This window comes from Ranitomeya imitator, chromosome 3 (genome assembly GCF_032444005.1).
Source record: "Ranitomeya imitator isolate aRanImi1 chromosome 3, aRanImi1.pri, whole genome shotgun sequence".
Lineage (NCBI taxonomy): Eukaryota > Metazoa > Chordata > Amphibia > Anura > Dendrobatidae > Ranitomeya > Ranitomeya imitator.
The window spans coordinates 488,764,903-488,790,232 of NC_091284.1; the positions used below are offsets into that span (position 1 = coordinate 488,764,903).

General features: G+C 44.1%; 1 protein-coding gene across 4 annotated transcripts in view; it reads right to left on the reverse strand.

The window, feature by feature from the left end:
• Positions 1 to 25,330, reverse strand: part of TBC1D8 (TBC1 domain family member 8) — a 138,624-nt gene that overhangs the window by 18,951 nt on the left and 94,343 nt on the right. For all 4 annotated transcript variants that reach the window (XM_069757599.1, XM_069757600.1, XM_069757601.1 and 1 more), the window contains 7 exons: positions 15,718 to 15,868; positions 14,762 to 14,976; positions 14,273 to 14,390; positions 13,694 to 13,979; positions 13,294 to 13,423; positions 7,643 to 7,741; positions 5,282 to 5,350 (listed from right to left, as the gene is read on the reverse strand). In XM_069757599.1, coding sequence (XP_069613700.1) covers positions 5,282 to 5,350; positions 7,643 to 7,741; positions 13,294 to 13,423; positions 13,694 to 13,979; positions 14,273 to 14,390; positions 14,762 to 14,976; positions 15,718 to 15,868 — 1,068 coding nt within the window. The remainder of the gene's footprint in view (positions 1 to 5,281; positions 5,351 to 7,642; positions 7,742 to 13,293; positions 13,424 to 13,693; positions 13,980 to 14,272; positions 14,391 to 14,761; positions 14,977 to 15,717; positions 15,869 to 25,330) is intronic.

The window sequence follows — 25,330 nt, forward strand, 5'->3', positions numbered from 1 at the left end:
TGGTTGGCTCCAGGTTTTGGCAACTATGCAAGAGACTATTGTGCTGCATGCGCTATATGCCTGACACATAATCCCGGACAGACAACAAAGACCCCTATGAAGCACCACGTCCGACCTCTCTACCCGTTTCAGCGATTACAAATAGACTTTATCCAGCTGCCAAAAAGTAATGGGTATGAGTATGTGTTGGTATGTGTGGACATGTTCTCGGGGTGGCCAGAGGCCTATCCAGTTCGGAAGGCTTCAGCTAAAAACACTGCTGTAAAGATAGTTGCCGAACTGATACCCCGTTACGGTCTCCCTGAAGTGATCGAGTCAGATAGGGGTACTCATTTCACTGGAGAAATATTTCAAAATGTACTGAAAATGTTGGGTGTTGAAAGTCAGTTACACACTCCGTACCATCCTCAAAGTTCTGGTAAGGTGGAACGCATGAATGGAACTTTAAAATTAAAAATACAGAAAGCCATGGCTGAAACAGGAAAGCCTTGGACAGAATGCCTTCCACTGGCCCTTTACTCAATACGCAATACCCCAAGGGGTAAGACTAAACTGTCTCCATATGAAATTTTGTTTGGCAGGACTGCCAATTTAGGATGTTATTTTCCACAGCAACTTGTGTTAAATATTGAGTCATTGACTTCTTATGTGCAAAATCTTCAGAAACAATTAACTAAGGTGCATGCACAAGTTTTTGCTTCCCTTCCAGATCCTGACAACACAGGAGGAAGTCACAAGTTGGAACCAGGTGATCAAGTCTATGTAAAAAGACACACCAGAAAGGCTCTAGAACCAAGGTTTGACGGACCCTTCCAAGTCCTGTTGACAACACCTACATCAGTCAAGCTTGAAGGAAAGGCATCATGGATACATGCAAGCCATTGCAAGAAAAGCAGTATAAACTCATGATATTGATGTTAATAATGATAACCTCAACGGAGGCGTGGGATAGACTGAATTCTCTAGCCCCTTTGAACAATAGATTCGTACAACATCATAGAAAATTAGTGCATGACTTGTTAAACAATACACAAACCCTGACAGATTGTTGGATCTGTACCCATTCGCCGGTATCAGCCACAAGTATACCTTTTCTAGCAGTTCCCGTATTAGCAGAAGAAATATTCGCTTGGCCTAATTGTTCAGACAACCTGGCCAACAACCAAATTGGTAATGCTAGGCTGTGGAATACTACAATCGCCATACCAATTGTGGGATGGGTAGAATTTCCTTGGTGGCAGGGTAATCTCTCAGGGAGTAACACACATCTACAATATTTAGCATTTAGGGGAGGAAAATGGGTACCTAGAAATAAGACTGGATTAACTAATTTAGGACAGGTCCCCACAGAAAATCTACAGCTTAGTTTCAGTACAACCGTCCCCCCCTCTGATGCTTTCAAACCTGTAGTATTGGAAAGATACATACATAATAGAAAATGGAAACATTCTAAATTGTTCCCCCAAGGTGATGCAAACAGTTGTACAAGTAAGCTGGGGAACCTGGTTTGTAATGAATCCAATGAGTATATCAAAGGAATGCCTGTATGTGGGAATCCCGCAGCCGGGTACTGTAGCCCCTTGGGACAAAAACCCTCTTGGTGTATGCTTCAGAATGTATCTAGATTTGTGGACTTGGCTCACAGATTGGTATTGCAGCACTCAGCTCTATGGGATCTGCCTGAAGGTACATTTTGGATATGCGGAGAAGGAGCATATAAATGGCTTCCCGTAGGTATAAAGGGTACTTGTACATTAGGACGCCTAACCCCGGCTACATTCATAATTTCAAATAAACAAGTGAATATGCAAGCCGTGCCCAAGCACACACTGTATAAAAGAGCTGCAGATAACTCACCACGTCCCTCGGGGAGGCCACATATAGTACAAATGGGAATTCCTAACAAAATTGCTAGTACCATTTTTATTTATCCTATGTTAACACAGATGTGGGATAAATTAGTTAGAGCCACGGATTATCTAGATGATCAGATCTGGGATATATTGGACATATTAAACACTAGTATAGCTGTACAGAATCAGCTTATAATAGTCGTCAACCAACATACCCTGGTATTGGATTACCTAACTGCCTCACAAGGGGGTATGTGTCAAATCATCGGACCCACCTGCTGTCATTATATAGACCCGAATAGTACTATGAGTATGACATTTAAATTAAAGGACGTACAACGACTCAGAGATCAGTATGACAAAGACAATGACCAGAATAAGGATAGCTGGTGGTCAGATACCTTTTCTTTTCTTAACCCAGCCAACTGGTTCAGAGGAATCGGTGGGTGGGTTGCTGGGATTATGCAGAGCATAATACATATAGTTATGATTATTGTAGTCATATACGTACTATTCCAGATTGTGCTCAAGAGTATCTCAGTATGCACAGATAAACTTTGTGTAATAGATGCAAGAGTATAAAGTTTTTTTTTTTTCCTTCTTCTCTTATGTTATCCTTTGCTAATACTGATTATTGCGCTTATTTTGCTATCCCTTTGTAATATCTGTACTTATTGCAAAACAAAGAAAAGGTTGCGAGAGTTAAACGGAAGAATTAATACTAGATTTGATTCTCTTATTGAATACAAGCATGTACATGTGTAATACCAAATAAAGGCTTTGTCTTTGGCCCTGTGGTAATAAAATAAATAAAAGAAAATGTCAAAGGGGGGAATTGTGGAGATCAGACTGAACTAAAGGAATCCGTCTTGTCTTCTTCCTGAGAAATCTCGCTTACAACAAGATACATTTCTGCTGACTTGACATTTCCTTTTATGGAAGTAATCATGTGTGCATTCCTTCTTTCAATAGCAGCCTTTCATTCACCTTCCAGATGATGTAACTTTCTACTGATAAAGACTGGTATAGATTGTTTATGTAAGAGATAGTGAAATATGAGCGCTTGTGCGCATGTCTGTAAAAGAATAATTCTTTTCTATATAAAGGGAGGGCAAAGCCCAGAGAGAGAGATGTGCTCCTGGGCTTCCCTTGTATATGATCACACAATACCTTGTTTGCGTGTCATTTACTCTGGATCCCTACCTCTAGTAAGCCAGGGACTGAGAAGGACTTAACAGCATGAAAATGAATACGAATCAGACGAAAGTGTTGAGGATGATTCTGTGCCTCAAAGTGCAGGCGACATTTGGACTGCTAAGGATGAAACTCAATGGTGCAGTAATCCACTGCCAAATGCACAAACAAAATCTCGTAATGTCCTACGACAAAGAGGTGGCCCTGCAGCAATCAGCAACCTATATACAGCAAAAGAGCTATTCAAGTCCATCATGACTCCCGAGATGTGTGACATCATATTACGGGAAACGAATCGAAAGGCCAAGAGAGTTTGTGATGCTTACAACAACGAACTGGTACAACGTTTTCCTGATTCTTCCAAACGGCCACCACAAAAAACATTCAAGCAATTTACTGAAACTGAACTTCATGCATTTTTGGGCATACTGATTGCTGCTGGTGTGCACAGAGCCAACAAAGAGAATCTGGAGGAAATGTGGAATGTTGCTGCTCTGCCTCTTATACGTGCAGCCATGTCTTGTGACCGCTTCAAGATGATACTCAGATTTATCAGGTTTGACAACGAAAATACACGTGCAGAACGTGTGCAAACAGATAAAGCTGCACCAATACGGGACATCTGGACAATGCTGAACAGTAATCTGGAGAGAGCCTACAAGCCATATCATTGTATCACCGTCGACGAGCAATTATTTCCATTTAGAGGTCATACTAAATTTACCCAGTATATACCTTCAAAACCAGCTAAATATGGCATAAAGATTTTCTGGGCTTGTGACTCATCAAATGCCTACCCTTTACAAGGTCAGCTCTACACTGGGAAACCAACTGATGGTCCTCGACAAGTAAACATTGGAGAACGAACAGTATTGGACCTAGTGAGCTCGTATAAAGGCTCTGGAAGAAATGTCACCACCGATAACTTCTTTACAACCATGGAACTAGCTAAGGTATTGAACTCCTGGAACATGACACTAGTTGGTACAGTGAGAAAAAACAAAAGGTTCCTACCTAACAACATGCAGCCTGCCAAAGAAAGGCCTGTATACTCGACAAATTTTGCCTACAATCATGATGCAACAGTCTGTTCATATGTACCAAAGAAGAACAAATCAGTCGTGCTTCTATCATCTATGCACATGACGGGAGAAGTTGAAGAGACACTAGCAGCCAAGCCAGAGATAATAAAATACTACAACATAACAAAAGGTGGCGTTGATGTTATGGATAAAATGTTGGGAGAGTACACTGTGAAACGACGAACATCACGTTGGACTTTGGCATTTTTCTACAATATGATTGATGTCAGTGGGTTAGCATCCTACATCATCTACAGAGAACACAATCCAAGCTTCAGGGCAAAGGATCAACGAAGAAAGTTCCTGAAAGATCTCGCAAATCAGCTGTGTATGATTGCAATTGAAGATCGTAGTACAAACAAAATGATAATGAGAAACCATTTTCTTCGAGGTGCAGTAGAAATGGTGCTTGGACGATGCATTGTGGTAGCATCGCAGCCAGCAGCTGGCCCCAAAATACCTCATGGTAGTCGTGGACCCTCCCCTGTTGTTGGTAGTTGCTATGTCTGCAGAGACCTGAGGCGAAAACAACGCAAGACTAGAAAGTCTTGTGTGGTTTGTGTGAAACCCATTTGCGATGAACACTCTGTAGCAAAGCCAACATGCATTACTTGCAAAGAAAATCAATAAAAAAAAGTTTCTTACATTTTCTTTTATAATGTAAATGAACAGTTTTTTACTTGTTTATAATAGTTAAATAGCATTATCATTAAAAAAAAAATTTATGCTTTTTCCCTTGCATTATCTTCATTCAAAATATATGAGGTACATTTGTACCTATGCAGCTTGTTATGGATGCAAAAAGATCTCGACCCCTTATCTCGGAAGCGGGTGGAGATATTTTATTGAAATTTGGCCAATATATTCTGGACCAAAAATGTAGAGATGTCACGAAATTTCAGCCCTCTACGTCTTTTCAAAAAAAAGTTATTGCAATTTTAAAACGGAATAGTTACAATTGTACCTATTCAGCCGGATAAGGGTTAAAGTGGAACAATATTACTGATATATCAGGAGTATAAACAGGTATGGCCATGCCTTGCTGCAGATCCACAGTGCACGCACAGATGACAGGTAAGTATGTGCAGCAGTAGAACTACATTAAGATGGATGTGCCCAAGACGTTTCAGATGTCCAGATCCTTACTCTTACCTTAAACATGTCAAAAAGATCTTCTAAATCTTCCTGAAGAAAAGACACATCAGGGGCAACAACTCTAAGCTAAAAAGGAAAGAGACCTCTGGTGAGATTTAATGTGTGTCAAAGAAAAATGAGAGCGAACTACAACTCTCAGAAATTAGACACAGAACATCTGTGGAAACAATCTATCTATCTACTATATAATTGTCTAAGGGTCACTTCCGTCTTTCTGTCCTTCTGTCACGGATATTCATTGGTCGCGGCCTCTGTTTGTCATGGAATCCAAGTCGCTGATTGGTCTCGCAAGCTGCCTGCCATGGCTGCCGCGACCAATCAGGGACGGCCACAGTCCGATTAGTCCCTCCCTACTCCCCTGCAGTCGGCGCCCGCTCCATACTCCCCGCAGTCACCGCTCACACAGGGTTAATGCCAGCGGTAACGGACCTCGTTATGCCGCGGGTAACTCACTCCGTTACCGCTGCTATTAACCCTGTGTGACCAAGTTTTTACTATTGATGCTGCCTATGCAGCGTCAATAGTAAAAACATCTAATGTTAAAAAAAATAAACAAAATAAAAAATCATTATATTCTCACCTTCCGGCGCCTTTCCCGCTGCTCTTCACGATGCTCCGGTCCATGAATTGCGGTCTCGCGAGATGATGACGTAGCGGTCTTGCGAGATCGCTACTTCATCATCTCACGAGACCGCAATGCATTCTTGGGACTGGAGCGTTGCGAGGAGCAGCGGGAAAGGCGACGGAAGGTGAGAATATAATGACCGGCCGGGCACGACCAATCAGCGACAAGCGCAGTCCGGCCGCGAATTGGCGCAGGATTTGAACTACGCTTCGCTGATTGGTCGTGCCCGGCCGAATCCTGTGTATTCATTGTATTATTCTTAAATCTTCAAAAATAAACTACATACATATTCTAGAATACCCGATGCATTAGAATCAGGCCACCATCTAGTCTACTATATAATTGTCTAATTCTGTTTGTATGTCTGTAATGGAAATCCCACGTTGCTGATTGGTCGCGCCAGCCGCCCGCGACCAATGAGCGACAGGTGCAGTCTGGCCATAGTTCAGTCATGTTTACTGAACAAGTTCTGTCAGTCACAGTGCAACATAGTTCAGTCACGTTCACTGAACACGTTCAGTCAGTCAGAATATTCTAGAATACCTGATACGTTAGAATCGGGCCACCATCTAGTTATTCAATATTCTCCTAGAGAAATCATGACAGAGCTTTCATCATGTAGAACGTGCTCCATACTTATGTACTGAGAATAAATAATCCCAACACAGTATGAAACGGAGACCTGTTGTATGAGATTATCATTAGGGCTATATGCTCCCCAAGTATCTGATATTAGTGGAGACTTAGGCTGGGCTGTTTGTGATTCTGTCCTACAGAGATCAGAGGCCCATGCATGAGGCAATATTTCTAACAACCTTCAAGCTGTTTTAGCGAAATAACAGGCAGGTTTGCCTTTGGGGAACGTGCACATGAAAGGAAATCTGTCAGCAGGATTTGCTATGTAATCTGATAGCAGCATACTGTAGGGACACAGATCCTGATTCCTGGTAGGAGGCAGGCACAAGGGCAGCTTGTCCTGTAGTGATTATGTCCTGCTGATAAAACACTGATAGAATTGGAACAGCAAAACACAGTAAGTGACACATCACTTGAATCAAGCTCTGTTCTCCTAACATCAAGCTGCTCTCAGATTACATAGCAAAAACCTACTAACAGATTCCCCTTCATAGGTGCCGACAACAATGTTAATTCCATTACAGGGAACCAGTCATGTCATTTTAGCTTTGATGCAATGTGCATTACTAACATGTTTTTTTCATTAAAAACGGCTAATCATGTGCAAAAAGCACTTTTATATAGTTAGATCATACCTGCTCATTTAGCTATAGGGGTGTGCTTTATTTTCGTTCAGTCACAGGTGTCAATTTCATTGATGTTCTGGGTTGTGGTGATGTCACACGAATGCGTTGGAAAGTCCCGTGATTGCGCAGTGTCGAGCAGGGAGCCGCACTTGCTACACACTGTGCAAGCACGGCACCAAGCTCCACACTGCACAATCACAGCTCCATGCTACACTCTGCGCAAGCACGGAAAATTTAATTGCGTGGGTGGCAACATCCGTGACTGAACAAAAAAGAAGCACCTCCATTACTAAATGAGCAGCTATGATCTAACTATATTAAGTGCTTTTTGGACATTATTACAGAGCTGTTTTTAATAATAAAAAAAAACATGTTCAGGACGCACATTGCATCACTAACAACGCACTGGGGACACTTTACATGTTAAAAAGGAAGTGGCTGGTTCCCTTTAGCTGCCCACAAGGTACTTACAACATTTTGTTTTGTAGTGTCCTCATGGCTTTGAAGAACCTGAATCCTATTTTTACAGCGCAAGTGTTCAATTTGTTCAACAGAGCCGTTGCCAAATTTCTGGAATGACATAAAATCAATCAATCAGTTCTATTCATGGGAATAGCAAAATGATAAAGTGATCACTTTAAAAACGAGAACCTCTGTGCACACGTGACACAAGCACTAAATGATCGTATTGACGGAGACGGAGATGATGCCATAACAAGAACACAGCAGACCTGGCCTGGACTCAGACTTTAGATATCGGTGAGAATATATTAGGGTGCCAAGGAAATGCATGGTAAAAATTAGGTAGCAAGTTTTTGAAGGTCTTACTTCCTAATTTTGTTCCTTTTTGGTCATAGATATTTTTAAATTTTCTTTTTTTTTCTTTTTTTAAGATTAGTTATCATTTACTGGTTGCTCAATGGCACATCACATTGCAGTTTTAAATGTTTCTTCAGCATTTATAGTCATGCATATCCCGCGTCTTGTATGGTATGTTATGCCGTTTACCGATCAGATTAATTGATTTTATATTTTGATAGATTGACGCAGCGATACCAAATGTGTGGGTTTTTTGTTTTTTTAACCCTTTAATTTTCAATGGGACGAAAGGGGGGTGATTTGAACTTTTAGGTTTTTTATAAATAGTATATCCAGTTAAAGATATGATGATAAACTGAGTGGTTATTGTGCGTACAATATTGTGGAAAATGAGAAACATGGAATAATTCACATGCCGTGACCAAGTGGTAAATGTAAATTTAATGTCAACATGTTTTACATGGTGAATCTTTATGCCAAAAGGAACAAATTTGAGGGACTTACCAATGTGCAAAGTTCATTTTTCCTTGGCACATTATATATATTATATATACACACATATACAGTACAGAGCAAAAGTTTGGACACACCTCATTTAAAGATTTTTCTGTATTTTTAGGACTATGAAATTGTACATTCACACTGAGGCATCAAAACTATGAAATGACACATGTGGAAATATATACTTAACAAAAAAGTGTGAAACAACTGAAAATACGTCTTATATTCTAGGTTCTTCAAAGTAGCCACCTTTGGCTTTGATGACTGCTTTGCACCCTCTTGGCATTCTCTTGATGAGCTTCAAGAGGTAGTCACCGGGAATGGTCTTCCAACAATCTTGAAGGAGTTCCCAGAGATGCTTAGCACTTGTTGGCCCTTTTGCCATCACTCTGCGGTCCAGCTCACCCCAAACCATCTCGATTGGGTTCAGGTCTGGTGACTGTGGAGGCCAGGTCATCTCGCATAGCACCCCATCACTCTCCTTCTTGGTCAAATAGCCCTTACACAGCCTGGAGGTGTGTTTGGGGTCATTGTCCTGTTGAAAAATAAATGATGGTCCAACTAAACGCAAACCGGATGGAATAGCATGCTGCTGCAAGATGCTGTGGTAGCCATGCTGGTTCAGTATGCCTTCAATTTTTGAATAAATCCCCAACAGTGTCACCAGCAAAGCACCCCCACACCATCACACCTCCTCCTCCATGCCTAATGGTGGGAACCAGGCATGTAGAGTCCATCCGTTCACCTTTTCTGCGTTACACAAAGACACGGTGGTTGGAACCAAAGATCTCAAATTTGGACTCATCAGACCAAAGCACAGATTTCCACTGGTCTAATGTCCATTCCTTGTGTTCTTTAGCCCAAACAAGTCTCTTCTGCTTGTTGCCTGTCCTTAGCAGTGGTTCATAGCGCCTATTTTACCAAGAAGGCCTGCTGCACAAAGTCTCCTCTTAACAGTTGTTGTAGAGATGTGTCTGCTGCTAGAACTCGGTGTGGCATTGACCTGGTCTCTAATCTGAGCTGCTGTTAACCTGCGATTTCTGATGCTGGTGACTCGGATAAACCTATCCTCAGAAGCAGAGGTGACTCTTGGTCTTCCTTTCCTGGGCGGTCCTCATGTGAGCCAGTTTCTTTGTAGCACTTGATGGTTTTTGCCACTGCACTTGAGGACACTTTCAAAGTTTCCCAATTTTTCAGACTGACTGACCTTCATTTCTTAAAGTAATGATGGCCACTCGTTTTTCTTTACTTAGCTGCTCTTTTCTTGCCATAATACAAATTCAGTAGGACTATCAGCTGTGTATCCACCAGACTTCTGCTCAACACAACTGATGGTCTCAACACCATTTATAAGGCAAGAAATCCCACTTATTAAACCTGACAGGGAACACCTGTGAAGTGAAAACCATTCCCGGTGACTACCTCTTGAAGCTCATCAAGAGAATGCCAAGAGTGTGCAAAGCAGTCATCAAAGCAAAAGGTAGCTACTTTGAAGAACCTAGAATATAAGACATAATTTCAGTTCTTTCACACTTTTTTGTTTAGTATATAATTCCACATGTGTTAATTCATAATTTTGATGCCTTCAGTGTGAATGTACAATTTTCATAGTCATGAAAATACCGAAAAATCTTTAAATGAGAAGGTGTATCCAAACTTTTGGCCTGTACTGTATATATACATACACACACATACATAAATACATATATATATACATACACATATATACACATATATATCTATATACATAATTGTCTAAGGGGTACTTCCATCTGTCTGACTTTCTGTCACGGTTTTCGTTCGCTGATTGGTCTCGGCAGCTGCCTGTCATGGCTGCTGCGACCAATCAGCGACGGGCACAGTCCGACTAGTCCCTCCCCTACTCCCCTGCACTCACTGCCCAGCGCCCGCTCCGTAATCCCCACCGCTCACACAGGGTTAATGGCAGCAGTAACGGCCCGCGGTGTAACGTGCTCCGTTAACGCTGCTATTAACCCTGTGTGTCCCCAACTATTTACTATTGCAGCATCAATAGTAAAAATAGGTCATGTTAAAAATAATTAAAAAAACAAAAAACCTGCTATACTCACCCTCCGCCGCCTTTCTCGCTCCTCTCCACGCTCCCAGGACCGCTCCATTGCAAGCGGCAGCTTCCGGTCCCGTCCCAGGGCTGGTGTGCAGCAAGGACCTGTGACCGCGACGTCATCATAGGTCCTGCTCCCACCAGCCCTGGGACTGCAAGCTGCCGCTTGCAATGGAGCGATCCCAGGAACGTGGCAAGGAGCGGCAAAGGCGGCGGAGGGTAAGTATAGCAGGACTTCAACGGGCTATAGGTGAGTATATGTTTTTTTTTTTTTTTAAGTCTCTATACTACATGGCTCTGTGCTGAGCAATATACTACGTGACTGGGCAATATACCGTACTATGTTGGCTGTGCTATATACTATGTGGCTGGGCAATACGTGACTGGCCAATATACTACGTGGCTGGGCAATATACTACGTGGCTCTGTGCTGTATACTACGTGGCTCTGTGCTGTATACTACGTGACTGAGCAATATACTATGTGACTGGGCAATATACTACGTGGCTGGGCAATATACTACGTGGGCATGCATATTTTAGAATACCCGATGCATTAGAATAGGGCCACCATCTAGTGTGTGTGTGTGTGTATATATATATATATATATATATATATATATATATATATATATATATATATATATATATATATATAAATAAATATATAAATATATATATATATATACAGGTCCTTCTCAAAAAATTAGCATATAGTGTTAAATTTCATTATTTACCATAATGTAATGATTACAATTAAACTTTCATATATTATAGATTCATTATCCACCAACTGAAATTTGTCAGGTCTTTTATTGTTTTAATACTGATGATTTTGGCATACAACTCCTGATAACCCAAAAAACCTGTCTCAATAAATTAGCATATCAAGAAAAGGTTCTCTAAACGACCTATTACCCTAATCTTCTGAATCAACTAATTAACTCTAAACACATGCAAAAGATACCTGAGGCTTTTATAAACTCCCTGCCTGGTTCATTACTCAAAACCCCCATCATGGGTAAGACTAGCGACCTGACAGATGTCAAGAAGGCCATCATTGACACCCTCAAGCAAGAGGATAAGACCCAGAAAGAAATTTCTCAACAAATAGGCTGTTCCCAGAGTGCTGTATCAAGGCACCTCAATGGTAAGTCTGTTGGAAGGAAACAATGTGGCAGAAAACGCTGTACAACGAGAAGAGGAGACCGGACCCTGAGGAAGATTGTGGAGAAGGACCGATTCCAGACCTTGGGGAACCTGAGGAAGCAGTGGACTGAGTCTGGTGTGGAAACATCCAGAGCCACCGTGCACAGGCGTGTGCAGGAAATGGGCTACAGGTGCCGCATTCCCCAGGTAAAGCCACTTTTGAGCTACAGAGAAGCAGCACTGGACTGTTGCTAAGTGGTCCCAAGTACTTTTTTCTGATGAAAGCAAATTTTGCATGTCATTCGGAAATCAAGGTGCCAGAGTCTGGAGGAAGACTGGGGAGAAGGAAATGCCAAAATGCCTGAAGTCCAGTGTCAAGTACCCACAGTCAGTGATGGTGTGGGGTGCCATGTCAGCTGCTGGTGTTGGTCCACTGTGTTTCATCAAGGGCAGGGTCAATGCAGCTAGCTATCAGGAGATTTTGGAGCACTTCATGCTTCCATCGGCTGAAATGCTTTATGGAGATGAAGATTTCATTTTTCAGCACGACCTGGCACCTGCTCACAGTGCCAAAACCACTGGTAAATGGTTTACTGACCATGGTATTACTGTGCTCAATTGGCCTGCCAACTCTCCTGACCTGAACCCCATAGAGAATCTGTGGGATATTGTGAAGAGAAAGTTGAGAGACGCAAGACCCAACACTCTGGATGAGCTTAAGGCCGCTATTGAAGCATCCTGGGCCTCCATAACATCTCAGCAGTGTCACAGGCTGATTGCCTCCATGCCACGCCGCATTGAAGCAGTCATTTCTGCCAAAGGATTCCCGACCAAGTATTGAGTGCATAACTGAACATTATTATTTGTTGGTTTTTTTGTTTGTTATTAAAAAACACTTTTATTTGATTGGATGGGTGAAATATGCTAATTTATTGAGACAGGTTTTTTGGGTTATCAGGAGTTGTATGCCAAAATCATCAGTATTAAAACAATAAAAGACCTGACAAATTTCAGTTGGTGGATAATGAATCTATAATATATGAAAGTTTAATTGTAATCATTACATTATGGTAAATAATGAAATTTAACACTATATGCTAATTTTTTTAGAAGGACCTGTATATATATATATATATATATATATATATATATATATATATATATATACATACATATATATATATTTTATATATGGCAGTTAGCCTCAGCCAGAGACCATTTGGCCGTCTTTATACTACTTTGAATCACGGTCCGAGTACGGATTGTGATACAAGGACCGAGCTTGGGTCTCCAGGCCCAAAATCTGCAGCCTCATAGGCTTATACAATGCTGCAGGAGACCTGTGGCTAGTCCAAACATCATGGTCCGCACTTGGACAGTAATTTATGGATGTCTGTAACAGGATGAAGAACAAAAAGGTAGGCCCATGATGAAGTTTAATGCGTTCCACCCTTCTTTCCCCCAAAATCTACCAGCAGCAAGGAGCCAGGTACATCCAAAAACATTGCATAATTATGGCCCTTTTTACAGAAGATTCTAGCAATGATCATTTCAGGCTTCCACGTACATACCTCATAGGAATCCCGTATTAAATCTGCGATATCAGTTACCGGGTAAAGCTCCTGTTCATTATTCAATAAGCTGTGCACGTTTCCAGTCTGTGGCAGAGGGCTATCCTCATTCTTGACATGCTCTAAAAACCTATTCACAGGAACATTTTTCACTAGTGACGGTCATTCTCTGGGAAGGCATGTACAAAATTTAAGCAGCACAGCAATATTACCATATAGCAAATGCCAAGTGTTGCCCAACGGTCTTTTTTTTTTTTTCATAATACTAAGTAGAAAGCGTCTATTCAGTCAAGGTCATGATACGCTTTTGGCATTATGTATCATTAACAGATTTAGTTATGATACTATTCCAGTAACTAACACTGAAATGGCGCAACAAAGAAAATTAGAAGTATCTAACCTGCTCAGAATCATTAGTGCCTGTCCGTCATCTTTACTGCCACACAGTTCCACAGCTGTGGCATCCAGAACTGCCAGTCCAATCTGGAAAATGGCCTTAATGCCATTAAAGAAGAAGCAGTCCACAACACAGACCGCGCTCTGCAGGGGCATAATGCTGATGAACAGCGTCAGGAACCATGACAAGGATATGGAAGCCAAAGTGGTCAAGTCAGTGATATGCTCCGCCAGCTCGGGAAGCCGCTCATGGATCAGCTCTTCAAAGACAGACTGGTCGACCTGGGCCCCTGTCAAGAATATTCCAAGAAATTACAAACTTCAATTCAATTTAGAAAATTAGATTTTTTCTTTTCTGCACCTGAATATCACCATCTGGAAGTAAAGACAGTAGGGCAGTTCAAAAATAAACACACCTCTATATTGTATGTGTGATATGCACTGACTATGAAGCATTATTCAGACACACTGCTTTCCTTATCCATATGATGGCAGTATTTCGCGATCATATTTAAATAACCTGCAATTCTACTCTTCACCAGAAGATGGCAGACGTCTCACAGACTGCAAACAATAGACTCACCCAGGACCCGCTGATTAAAATAATCTGGAAGCATCCTTTCACACACTGCGACCAGCAGCCAAAACGCCTCTTCTTCTTTGGCATAAAGTAGTAAGACTGAAGTAAGGATGTTCATAGACTAAAAAAATAAAAATAAATAAATAAATGAGCCATGTATTTGTCTGGTACAAAGACAGAATAAGTAAGTGATGTGAGCTAAACACCCATAAATACGCGAGGGCCGAACACACTGACAATATAACAGAAATATGCATACATTTTAAAATGTGCAAAACAGAAATAGAAAACTGTTCTAAAATAATGGCTAATTATGATACAGTCACATGTATCACCTATCTGCGTGATCTCACGTGGAATAAATGGCGCTATAATAATAATAATATGTGAGGCCGCTATAGTGGGGGTCACACACTGGGAGCCCTACAGATGGCACATAGTTGGATCCCCACCACTGAAGAGAACACGTTGAGGATGTGACTCCGGCTTTACCTGACAGTATCCTATTTTGGGGTTTCTGTAGGCGTACGCAGTGAGCACCCTCCTCAGGGCTGCGATGCCAGTTTCATTCTGGAAGGCTGGATGTTCGGGTAATGATCGGTGCAGATCGCGCTCGATCTCTTCTGTCACCACACAGCTCTTCCCCATGGATTCGTCCACCAGGCTGTTGTAGTAACCTGGATGTGAGGCCAGGTCAGTCACTGCATCTATAAGCAAGGGAACACTCTATAACTAAGGCTTAGAAACTAAAATCAGAAACACACCCCACTAGTATTTTGTCTAGAAGATGTATATTAAGTGGTCTATGTGGCCTAGGTCCATGTACTTCATCGTGGTCAGTGTGCATGCTTCAAGACAACAAAGAACATAAATTAACGGGAAGTGATTGTATTCAAATATCAGGTCAATAAAGCTTGGCAAAACGTAAAAGAGTTGTCCACTACTGGACAGTACCAGCTTAATCAATACAGTACCCAAATAAAAAACACAAGTGTATGCTGACCACCCAGAGAGGCGCCATTCCAGTGATGTCTGTACCGCTGTTCCTGCTGGGGACATGAAGTTGTTGTGTCACGTGTCGACTAAAGCCTTTACTATTTCATCAGAGCGGACAGAATCTCATGAGCTGCAGATGACGAGCAGCCACTCGTTGGCTGCATCCTGCACGTGACACAATGTCTTATTACTGCTGGAATGGTGCCGCTGATGGAGATGAATATACACAGTTTTCATTTTAATTTGGTCTTACATTGGATAAGCTGGTGGACAACCCATGTAGAGTATTGGCCATGCCCAACCATACCCTAAATGGTTGTCGTTACGAGGTTATCTTTTGCCGCCAACAGTGAACAGCTGATGGCTAAATAGTGGTCCAGACTGGAGATGGATATTAATACCAGTAAAATGAATTTTTCCAATACTTTTCAGATAGAGACTTTATTGACAACCTGAAAAAACGAGCCAGAGTTCTCCACGCAGGGATTCAGGAATTCCCATAGCAACAAGTTTCCGGATCTTCTCTGTACGGAACATACAAACTGTCCTCCCGTACTCCGCAAAATGGTCCATCCACAAATGTTCTTTTATTTGTTCTCGTGTCTGCAAATTGGACAAATCAGAAGAAACTCAACTGTAGAAAGATCTCTCCAGGAAATCAAGACTTGAAAGGTAGAACTACAAACACGATAGCTGGCAGGCAAATGCTCAGCAGCAAAGCACATGATTGAGCGTGTCAAATCTGTATCTTGGATACCGCTCTCGGGAATGTAATGCACAGTACACTGATGGCCAATCTCAGATTGCAAAAACAAACAATTGCACATTAAACTGAGTATTTTATTCCATTTTACCTTCTAACAATGGATTGATTGCATGACTTTTGTCAAGAGTGATTAAGTATTTATTTTTTCCTTTAATCTCAGAAAATCAGGACACAAACATTAGCTTACAGTTTTAACTAACATACCCACCAATGTAGAATTCTGTATCTTATCCTGAGGAGCAGGTTGTTTATTAAAAAAAAAAAAAAACACCTCACCCAGTTCAGTGCGAGTCTCCGCTGATGTTCCCAGTGCAGTGCTAATGTCAGGCCGATAGCTGTAGCCAATAACAGATATGGGCTCAGCATACTGACCGATTGGCTGCAGCGCTGATGTCAGGCCAATAGCTGTAGCCAATAACAGATATGGGCTCAGCCTACTGACTGATTGGCTGCAGCGCTGATGTCAGGCCAATAGCTGTAGCCAATAACATATGAGCTCAGCCCACTGACTGATTGGCTGCAGTGCTGTCGACGTGACTTAAGCGCTGCACACAATAAAAGACCCTGGAAGCAGCAGCAGAAACTCGGGGTTGGAACCCAGGAGGGTGAGTAAAGCAGAAATTGTTTTTTCTTCTGTGTATTTTAAACAAACAGTGCCCGAAGACGGAGTTTTCTGAAAAATCATTCCTCGTCTATACTAGAGGATTTCTTACATATAATCCCCCTAAAATAACCATTTCATTCACCACGGAAATTTATATTGAGAGAAAAATAGTCAAGTCACCCCCAATTCTGTCATCTCCTTTCTGTAGAATTTTACCTTAGTGGGTAGGTTATTATGTCCTGATTTCAATGATAAAAGGAAAAACTAAACTTGAGCGCTCTTGACAAAAGTCTGAATCTATTATAGGAAGAGAAAAAAGGAAAATTGCTTTTCTTTGATAAATTTAGTTGAAAGAAAAAATGAAACCACGGCCCTTTCATCATGTGTCTTAAGCTGCTTGTGAGAAAGCTCTAAGGAGCCTTCTACTTGACTTCCCTATGTTCCTTATATTCATGACCCCCTCTATTAGCTGGCTGACAGTACCGTATACAGTTCACCCCTACAGTGGAGGACTGGACCTGGACAGTAAAAACAATCAATACCAACCGATTTCAATGGACTCTCGAAGAAATGAAAATTTAACTCCAGCAGTACTTAGACTTGCTGCCAATGGCTCACTTCCGAACCTCTAATCATCTAATCTGCAGAGAAGTGGTCCCCAACCTTTCTTACCTTCAGGATCCCATATAGTGGCATCAAGGTCCTGATCCCCCCTTCCCCACAGCAGTGACACCCCATAGACATCACACCGAGGAGATACACTTCCACCCAGAGGGTTCCTGCTGTACACCCACCTTTGGTATTCTTGCACTCCCACCACCTCCTCTGGCAGTTATGCCAAGGCCAGCAAATAGCCATCCAGATCTGCTCTTCTGTGAGGGGCTTCTCAGAGACCTGCTCTTTATAACTTTTTGCTAGAACTGGGGATAATGTACTACGCAGTCAGACTGCCACGAGACACACGTGGATCTAGAGCTGCCGGTTGGGGATCCCTGCTGCAGAGGAACATTGTAACAACTGTGTATGTCCCTGCACCACTAATCATCAAAGTCATTGGGTTGTGTGTAAAATGCCCTGACATGATAGAAATGCTCTATTCTAGACACTATGTCCTGGCATTACGGGGTTCATAAAAAATCCTAATCCAAGCCCAGCATAGAGACATGATGCTTTCTACAGCCATGATGCACAAAGTGAACAGCATTGCCAAGGCTTTTTTTCTTCGCTATTCCAAGATCCCTAACATCTGACATGTCCAAAAGAAATATTTTTCATCTTGGTGACAAATTCAACAATAAATGGCAAACGGCTATAAGCCAAACATTTACACAGTGTGTGGGGGATAACGTGACCATTCTGCATGGCGCCACATTCCTGACCCACATACTCCGCTCCCACCACACAACTATGTCAGGAAGATCAGCATTATTCAGAATAAGAGATTCCAAACAGCATTTTATCTAACGCACACTAATAAAATTCATTGCGAAAAGAATCGACTAATCAATAATGGTAATTACAGTGCAGTTCCTTTATTCAGGCATCACTGGGAGCGGAGAGGTGTAGAACAGTGGTGGAATGGTGCGTGCTCGGAGGGTAGCGAGTGCTTAGATCACCGGGAACACAATGCTTTTTCTGCACTCTCCCTTCTTGCCCTACCACTGTGTACTCTGATAAGTCTCAGGCTGCTTTAGGCCTGCAGCCAACCAAACGTCGCAAGATCGTGGATTAAATCTGTAGCAGACTGCAGTGATTATGTTACAGGCAGGAAGAAATAGGGATTTTTGTGTACTCACCGTAAAATCCTTTTCTCCGAGCCATTCATTGGGGGACACAGACCATGGGTGTATGCTGCTGCCACCAGGAGGCTGACACTAAGTAATACAAAGAAAAAGTTAGCTCCTCCCCTGCAGTATACACCCTCCTGCTGGCTCCCAGCTAACCAGTTCGGTGCAAAAGCAGTAGGAGATCAATAACGACATATAAGCGTAAAGCATGTCACATTATATATAAGAGTATAACATATCAAAAGATAAAAACAAAGCATAAGCTAATAACAGGGTGGGAGCTGTGTCCCCCAATGAATGGCTCGGAGAAAAGGATTTTACGGTGAGTACACAAAAATCCCTATTTCTCCTTCGCCTCATTGGGGGACACAGACCATGGGACGTCCCAAAGCAGTCCCTGGGTGGGGACAACATCACTTCAGGCCGTGTAGCCGCTACTTACAAGTGCGCCGCGGCCTGCAAAGTCCACCTGCCCAGACTCACATCTGTGGAAGTGAGTGAATTATAGTGCTTCAAGAATGCATGCGGCCTGGAGGAATTCGCAAGCCTGCGGTCGTGCTTGCCGACGTCTGGCGCCTAGAGCCCTCAGACAGGGAGATAGGCTGGCATCTAGCGCGAAAGGACTCCTGGATGGAGAAAAGAATCCACCAGGCTAACGTGGCCGAAGAAAAACGGCTAAACCCTTCCTGTGACAGTCAGGAAGCCTACTTACCATCGAAAAACCCGAGTAAAATGTCCAACCTTTGGAAGGACGTCGTCCTCGATACGTACCCACTCGGAGCACTCGCTTCTTCCAGATTATGGAGAAGCCATTCCGCTTTGTGGACTAGAGCCGAAGGAGATGAGAGGACGATGCCCCTGCAACAGTGGAGATATAATACCCCTTGGCAACGAGGGAAGGGGATGGCTAGAGGGCAACCTTGCCTTGAAGGTAATAAGGAAAAAAGATAAAGAACAGAGCGTCGAGATCTGAAGACTCATCAGGAGGACAAGAGCGCAGAGAAAGAAGGGGAGAGACCCTCCCTGATAGAAAAGTCTATCCGGATCAGAAAAGGAGTCCACTGTAAGATGCCCAGGACCATTAAGGTCCCACGGATTTAACGGTACGCGGTAGGGAAGAACTACAGGTTGAGGCCTGCAAGAAAGACCATATTTCCAGCTTGAGACAATAAGCCGGAAAAATACTAGTACCGCAAGCGAGAAAAAAACCTGACATGGTCAGTGCGGGTCTCCCGTGATCACTGGGGCCCTACCCGCTTCCGAAAAGGTTTCAGACGCAGTGGAAGAGGGGTTATGGAAATTGGTACCATGGAAGAATAGATCATGCACTGCAATGGTCTTGGATCGCGAGGCCAAACCATGAACTGGAGTACATTGGCGTTCAGTTTGGACGCCATCCGAACTACCTCTGGAGTACTCCAGTGAAGGCAGGTCCGATGGAAGATTTCCGAGTGAAGTTCCCACTCACTTGAGGAAAAACCCGGACGGCTGAATATGTCTGCCGCCCAGTGTTCTACTCCAGGGAATGTACTGTTGAGATCACCGAAGATAGAACTCGGCCCATCAGAGAGTGTGAGGTACCTTAGCCATGGCGCTTGACTGAGGGTACTTGCTAGATGGCTAACTTGGGGCACAGCCGAGGCATTATCCAACTGAAGACCCGCCAGAAGGCAGAGGGCCTGCTGAAGGAATAGCCGTACCGTTCGGATCTACAGAGATGATCGGGAGAAGAAAACTGGCAATGGTATCTCCCAATAGCCTTTGGGCCAGGAGAAGGCTCTGGAAGAGAAAGGAGCTCAGAGACTACCCTTTGAGAGCCTGATAGACTTGCAGAAAACGAGCGCAGCGAAGGAAACTGCTTCCGTAGACGTCCTTTCCCTCAGAACCCTCCTAGCGAATTGAAAGAACCGAGGGAATGAGAGATCGAGTGCGCAAGCTCCCTGTAGAAGGGCCACGACCTAGACCCGAGAGAGAATAACCATCCTTCTTGGGCAGGATCATCCTCAAAGAGGATCTGCTGGGCTGAGAATGAGGAAAAAAAAAAAAAAAAACTTGTCTAAGTTTAGCTGCTAGCCCAATAGAGAGGTAATTGCAAGTGATATGGACGACTCAGCGTAGTCCTAGGAGAGCGGCTACAAAGTCGACCAAATAGGGCAGGACGACCATGCTTCTAAGGTGCAAGAAGAACATGACAACCGTCATGACCTTGCGACCACTCTGGTGTGGTAGCCAGGCAGAAGGGCCAGGTCGTGAAAATACTGTTCGCGAATGGAAAGGCGAAGAGATTATAGTAGAGAGGAGAAATAGGTATGTGAGGGTAAGAATCCCGAATGACGATGGATGCCAGAAAACAACCACGTTTCTCTGTTGAAGAAGTGGCTGAGCGGAGGAACTCCATCCGAAAAAAGAAAGGGCCCTGTCAAAGGTTGTTAGAAGTTTGGGGTCCAGGAATGGAGATACTTTTCATTCCCTCCATTTTGGAACCAAGATCCCTTAGATCTAGACTGTCCTGGCCAATGCTTCCACTGCTGGTTGAGCCTGAAGAAGAGATACGATCCCTTGCTAGTCTCCCGCTCAGAAGATTTGATTGGCCAGCTATACTGTGGAACGAAGTAGATAAGGTCTGGGACCCGGAGACTTTCATTCTCTCCCTTTGGTCAAGCAACCCATGTGGCGGCTAAGGAAGGGTAGAGCGCTGAACCCGAAACCACAAGACGGAACGAACTAGATTTGCTATCCGACCGTCTGTGGAATCTTAATTGATGATACACCTGCCAGGATACTGGTAGGAATACCGCAAGAAATTCTGCCCGGCGAGTCTGCCAAGTGACAGAATGCGGGACTGTAACCAGCAGGTCTCTGCCATCGTCGTGCAGAGAAGAAAATAAGGAAAAACCTCGATCCACCATCTTCTTAACAGGGAAGTGGAGAGGAATCGTGCACTTTCTTGCATCTGATACAAAGGGGGGAAAACCTCCTTGTTGGGACGCCACAAATGTGGACGCCACATCCCCAGAATTGAGGTTTCCGAGTGGACAGGGCAGGTTGTGGCGATAGACCTGGATGCAGAAGAAGATACATGGAGGCGACACTCCGTGTGCTCGTCTGTTGAAGGTGTGGGGGGAAATCGGAGCCCTTTAAGGGACCCGTCGCCCATAAATTCCGACCAGGTATGGTATCCTACTTAGAGGTCTTCCAGTGCATCACCGTCAAATGTTGATGGAGATTTTCTAGAACCTGTACGTTTTTCTAGAATACTTGCGGCCCCTGCTAGCCGACGGCTCCCATTGTAGGAGAGGGAGCATGTGAGTGCTCCAGAGCTCAGTTAGGGTGACCAGCTTAGGATAGATGATGTGCCCTTAAGACCAGTAAATACTGGTCATGCGCCTTTAAGGCTAGGGGTTACTGGCCATGAGCCTTTAAGACCAGGGAATACTGGTCTTGTGCCTTTTGTAAGATGACATACTGTTCATGTGCCTTTAAAAGCAGGGCATGCTGAAATCCAGGAGATAATGGTCATGTGCCCTTAAAACCAGGGTATGCTGGTCATTTGCGTTTAGGACCAGGGCGTACTGGTCCTGAGCCTTTAAGTCCAGGGCATAATGGTCACGTGCCTTAAAGACCAGGGCATACTGGTCGTGTGCCTTTAAAAGCCAGGGCATACTGGACATGAGCCTTTAAGACCAGGGCATACTGGTCATGTGCCTTGAAAACCAGGACGTACTAGTCATGTGCCTTTAAGACCAGGGCATACTGGTTATTGCTTTTAAGACCAGGGGATACTGGTCACGTGCCTTTAAGACCAGGGCATACTGGTCATGTGCCTTGAAAACCAGGACGTACTAGTCATGTGCCTTTAAGACCAGGGCATACTGGTTATTGCGTTTAAGACCAGGGGATACTGGTCACGTGCCTTTAAGACCAGGGCATACTGGTCATGGCCTTGAAAAACCAGGACGTACTAGTCATGTGCCTTTAAGACCAGGGCCTACTGGTTATAGCGTTTAAGACCAGGGGATACTGGTCACGTGCCTTTAAGACCAGGGCATACTGGTCATGTGCCTTTAAGACCAGGAAATACTGGTCACGTGCCTTTAAGACAAGGGCATACTGGTCATGTGCCTTTAAGACCAGGGTATACTGGACACGTGTCTTTAAGACCAGGGGATACTGGTCACGAGTCTATAAGACCAGGGCATGCTGGTCACGTGCCTTTAAGACCAGGAATACTGGTCATGAAAGGAATGTTGGAACAAGTGCCTTAAAGACCAGCAAAGCTGGTAATGTGCCTTTAAGAACAAGAATGCTGGTCATGCTCCTTTAAGACCAGGGATGCTGGTCATGTGCCTTTAAGACGAGGGCATACTTGCCATGTGCCTTTAAGACCAGTGCCTACTGGCCCTGTGCCTTTAAGACCAGGGCATACTGGCCTGATTAAGTACTAAGGAAAAGGAGACCGGCTTCTGGCAGAGCAGAGAATGCTGGGGATGTGACCCTTTTAAAACTAGGGGACCCTTAAGACCAGGAAATGCTGGTCCTGAGTTTAATAAAAAGGCATGGAAAGCTGGGGATGCACCTATGGGCCCAGCGACTACCGGGCAGAGTATTAAATACCAGGGAAAGAGTCACCAGGGAATGAGTCACCAGGGAATGAGTCACCAGGGAATGAGTCATGAGAGCTTCATTGCTGGGAACTCACAGCTCTCTGTTTGCAAGCCTGCACACTGTACTATACATTCTGTAGTGTGCAGGGGCACCAGAGATTGCAGCCTTAAGTATATAAAAAACAGGGAAAGCTAGTCCCTTAATGCTGCCGGGATGCGTGCCGGGGGGGGGGGAGGGGGAGATATTGGGGCGATTCACCTTACTCAGGTTCTGAGTCCCCCGTCTGGAATAGCGCTGACTTCAGCGCTGAAAAACCGCCGGCCGCAGCCCCCTCCAGAAGAAATAGTGACCGCAATGGAGGAGGAAGAAGATGGCCGCCGAGATCGCGTCTGGAACGAGAAGCGCCTGAATAGGGGGGCGGAGCCGCTAGAAGGGAGCAAGCGGTGGGCGGGGCTTCCCGGGATGCGGCCTAAACAGGGCAGAAGCCGGGGACTAAATTTATGGCTTCGGCCGGCGCGCACCCGCAGACTGAGGGGAAAAGTGCCGCGAAGCTCTGTGGGGACCCAGTCGCTATGGAGCCCTCCTCTGACCGCCGGAAAACCCAAATCTCACGGAGCACTTACCCCAATATGGAGGGGGTGGCAGATGCTGCAGGTATGAGCTGAGCCCGGGTAGATAGGACGGTGCAGGGTTGGGGAGCCTCCATCCACCATCCCTGCAGAAGAGGGGTGGAGAGGAACCGTCTGCCTCCTTCCATCATCCGCTTTTTCAGTGGTGATGCAGTGGGGGCTGCTCGGACGCCACGCTGGAAGGTGCCTCTGTACAGCCGAGGGTAAAACCTGGTGGACAGGGCTGAATGTCCGGCAATAGACCTGGCTGCAGAAGAGGATACTGAAGGTGAAACTCCAGTGCTCGTCTGATAAGGGAGGGGGGAGATCGGTGCCCTTGAAGGGGCCCGTCGCCCCTAAAATCAGCTCAGGCAGTGGCTTCCCACGTCGCAGGAGAGGATACGGAGAGGTAAAACTCCCGTGTTCGCCTGTTGATGGTTCGAGGAGATCGGAACATGAAAGAATCCGTCGCCCCATTCGACCGTAGAAAAAGTAAAAAACGGTAAAAAAAGAGTTCTTTGGGTCTGAATAGCAGACCCGTCCGTGTGCCTCCTACGGACACTAAGCAAGAACTGGTTAGCTGGGAGCCAGCAGGAGGGTGTATACTGCAGGGGAGGAGCTAACTTTTTCTTTGTATTACTTAGTGTCAGCCTCCTGGTGGCAGCAGCATACACCCATGGTCTGTGTCCCCCAATGAGGCGAAGGAGAAACAGGATCTTGTTGCTCTTATTGGGAGAGGGGAAAGACCAGTTTGATTTTTTTTTCAAAATCTAAACATGATGGGAGGACACAAAGGGGATCATGATTAATGCACGTAGGCACCAAGAGGCATACTACAGTAGGGGCATTACTTCAGCAAGGAGGAACAAAGGGCGATATTACAGAGGGCACATAATTATTGTATGCAGTCACAAAGAGGGGCAAAATTATTGTATGGGGCCAGAAAGAGCAACACAACTATTCTATTAAAGTACAAGAGGGGCACAACGAGGGGTAAACTTAAACTTAACACATGGGGGTACTAAGGGCATAATCATTGTATGGGAGCACAATGAGGGAATTATTGCATTGAAGCAAAAAAAGGGAGAAAATTGTAAGGAAGCACAAAATGGGTAATGGTTGTATGGAGACACAAAAAGTGAGCTAATTAGTGTATGGGGCCACGAAGGGGACATTACCTGCATGAGGGGGTGTGTGTGTGTGTGTGTGTGTGTGTGTGTGTGTGTGTGTGTGTGTGTGTGTATATACACACACATATGTATATGACTATGAAAATTGTACATTCACACTGAAGGCATCAAAACTATGAATTAACATATGAACACATGTGGAATTATATACTTAACAAAAAAGTGTGAAAACTGAAATTATATCTTATATTCTAGGTTCCTCAAAGTAGCCACCTTTTGCTTTGATGATTGCTTTGCACACTCTTGGCATTCTCTTGATGAGCTTCAAGAGGTAGTCACCGGGAATGGTCTTCCAACAATCTTGAAGGAGTTCCCAAAGATGCTTAGCACTTGTTGGCCCTTTTGCCTTTACTCTGCGGTCCAGCTCACCTCAAACCATCTGTGGTGGCCAGGTCATCTGGCGTAGCACCCCATCACTCTCCTTCTTGGTCAAATAGCCCTTACACAACCTGGAGGTGTGTTTGGGGTCATTGTCCTGTTGAAAAATAAATGATGGTTCAACTAA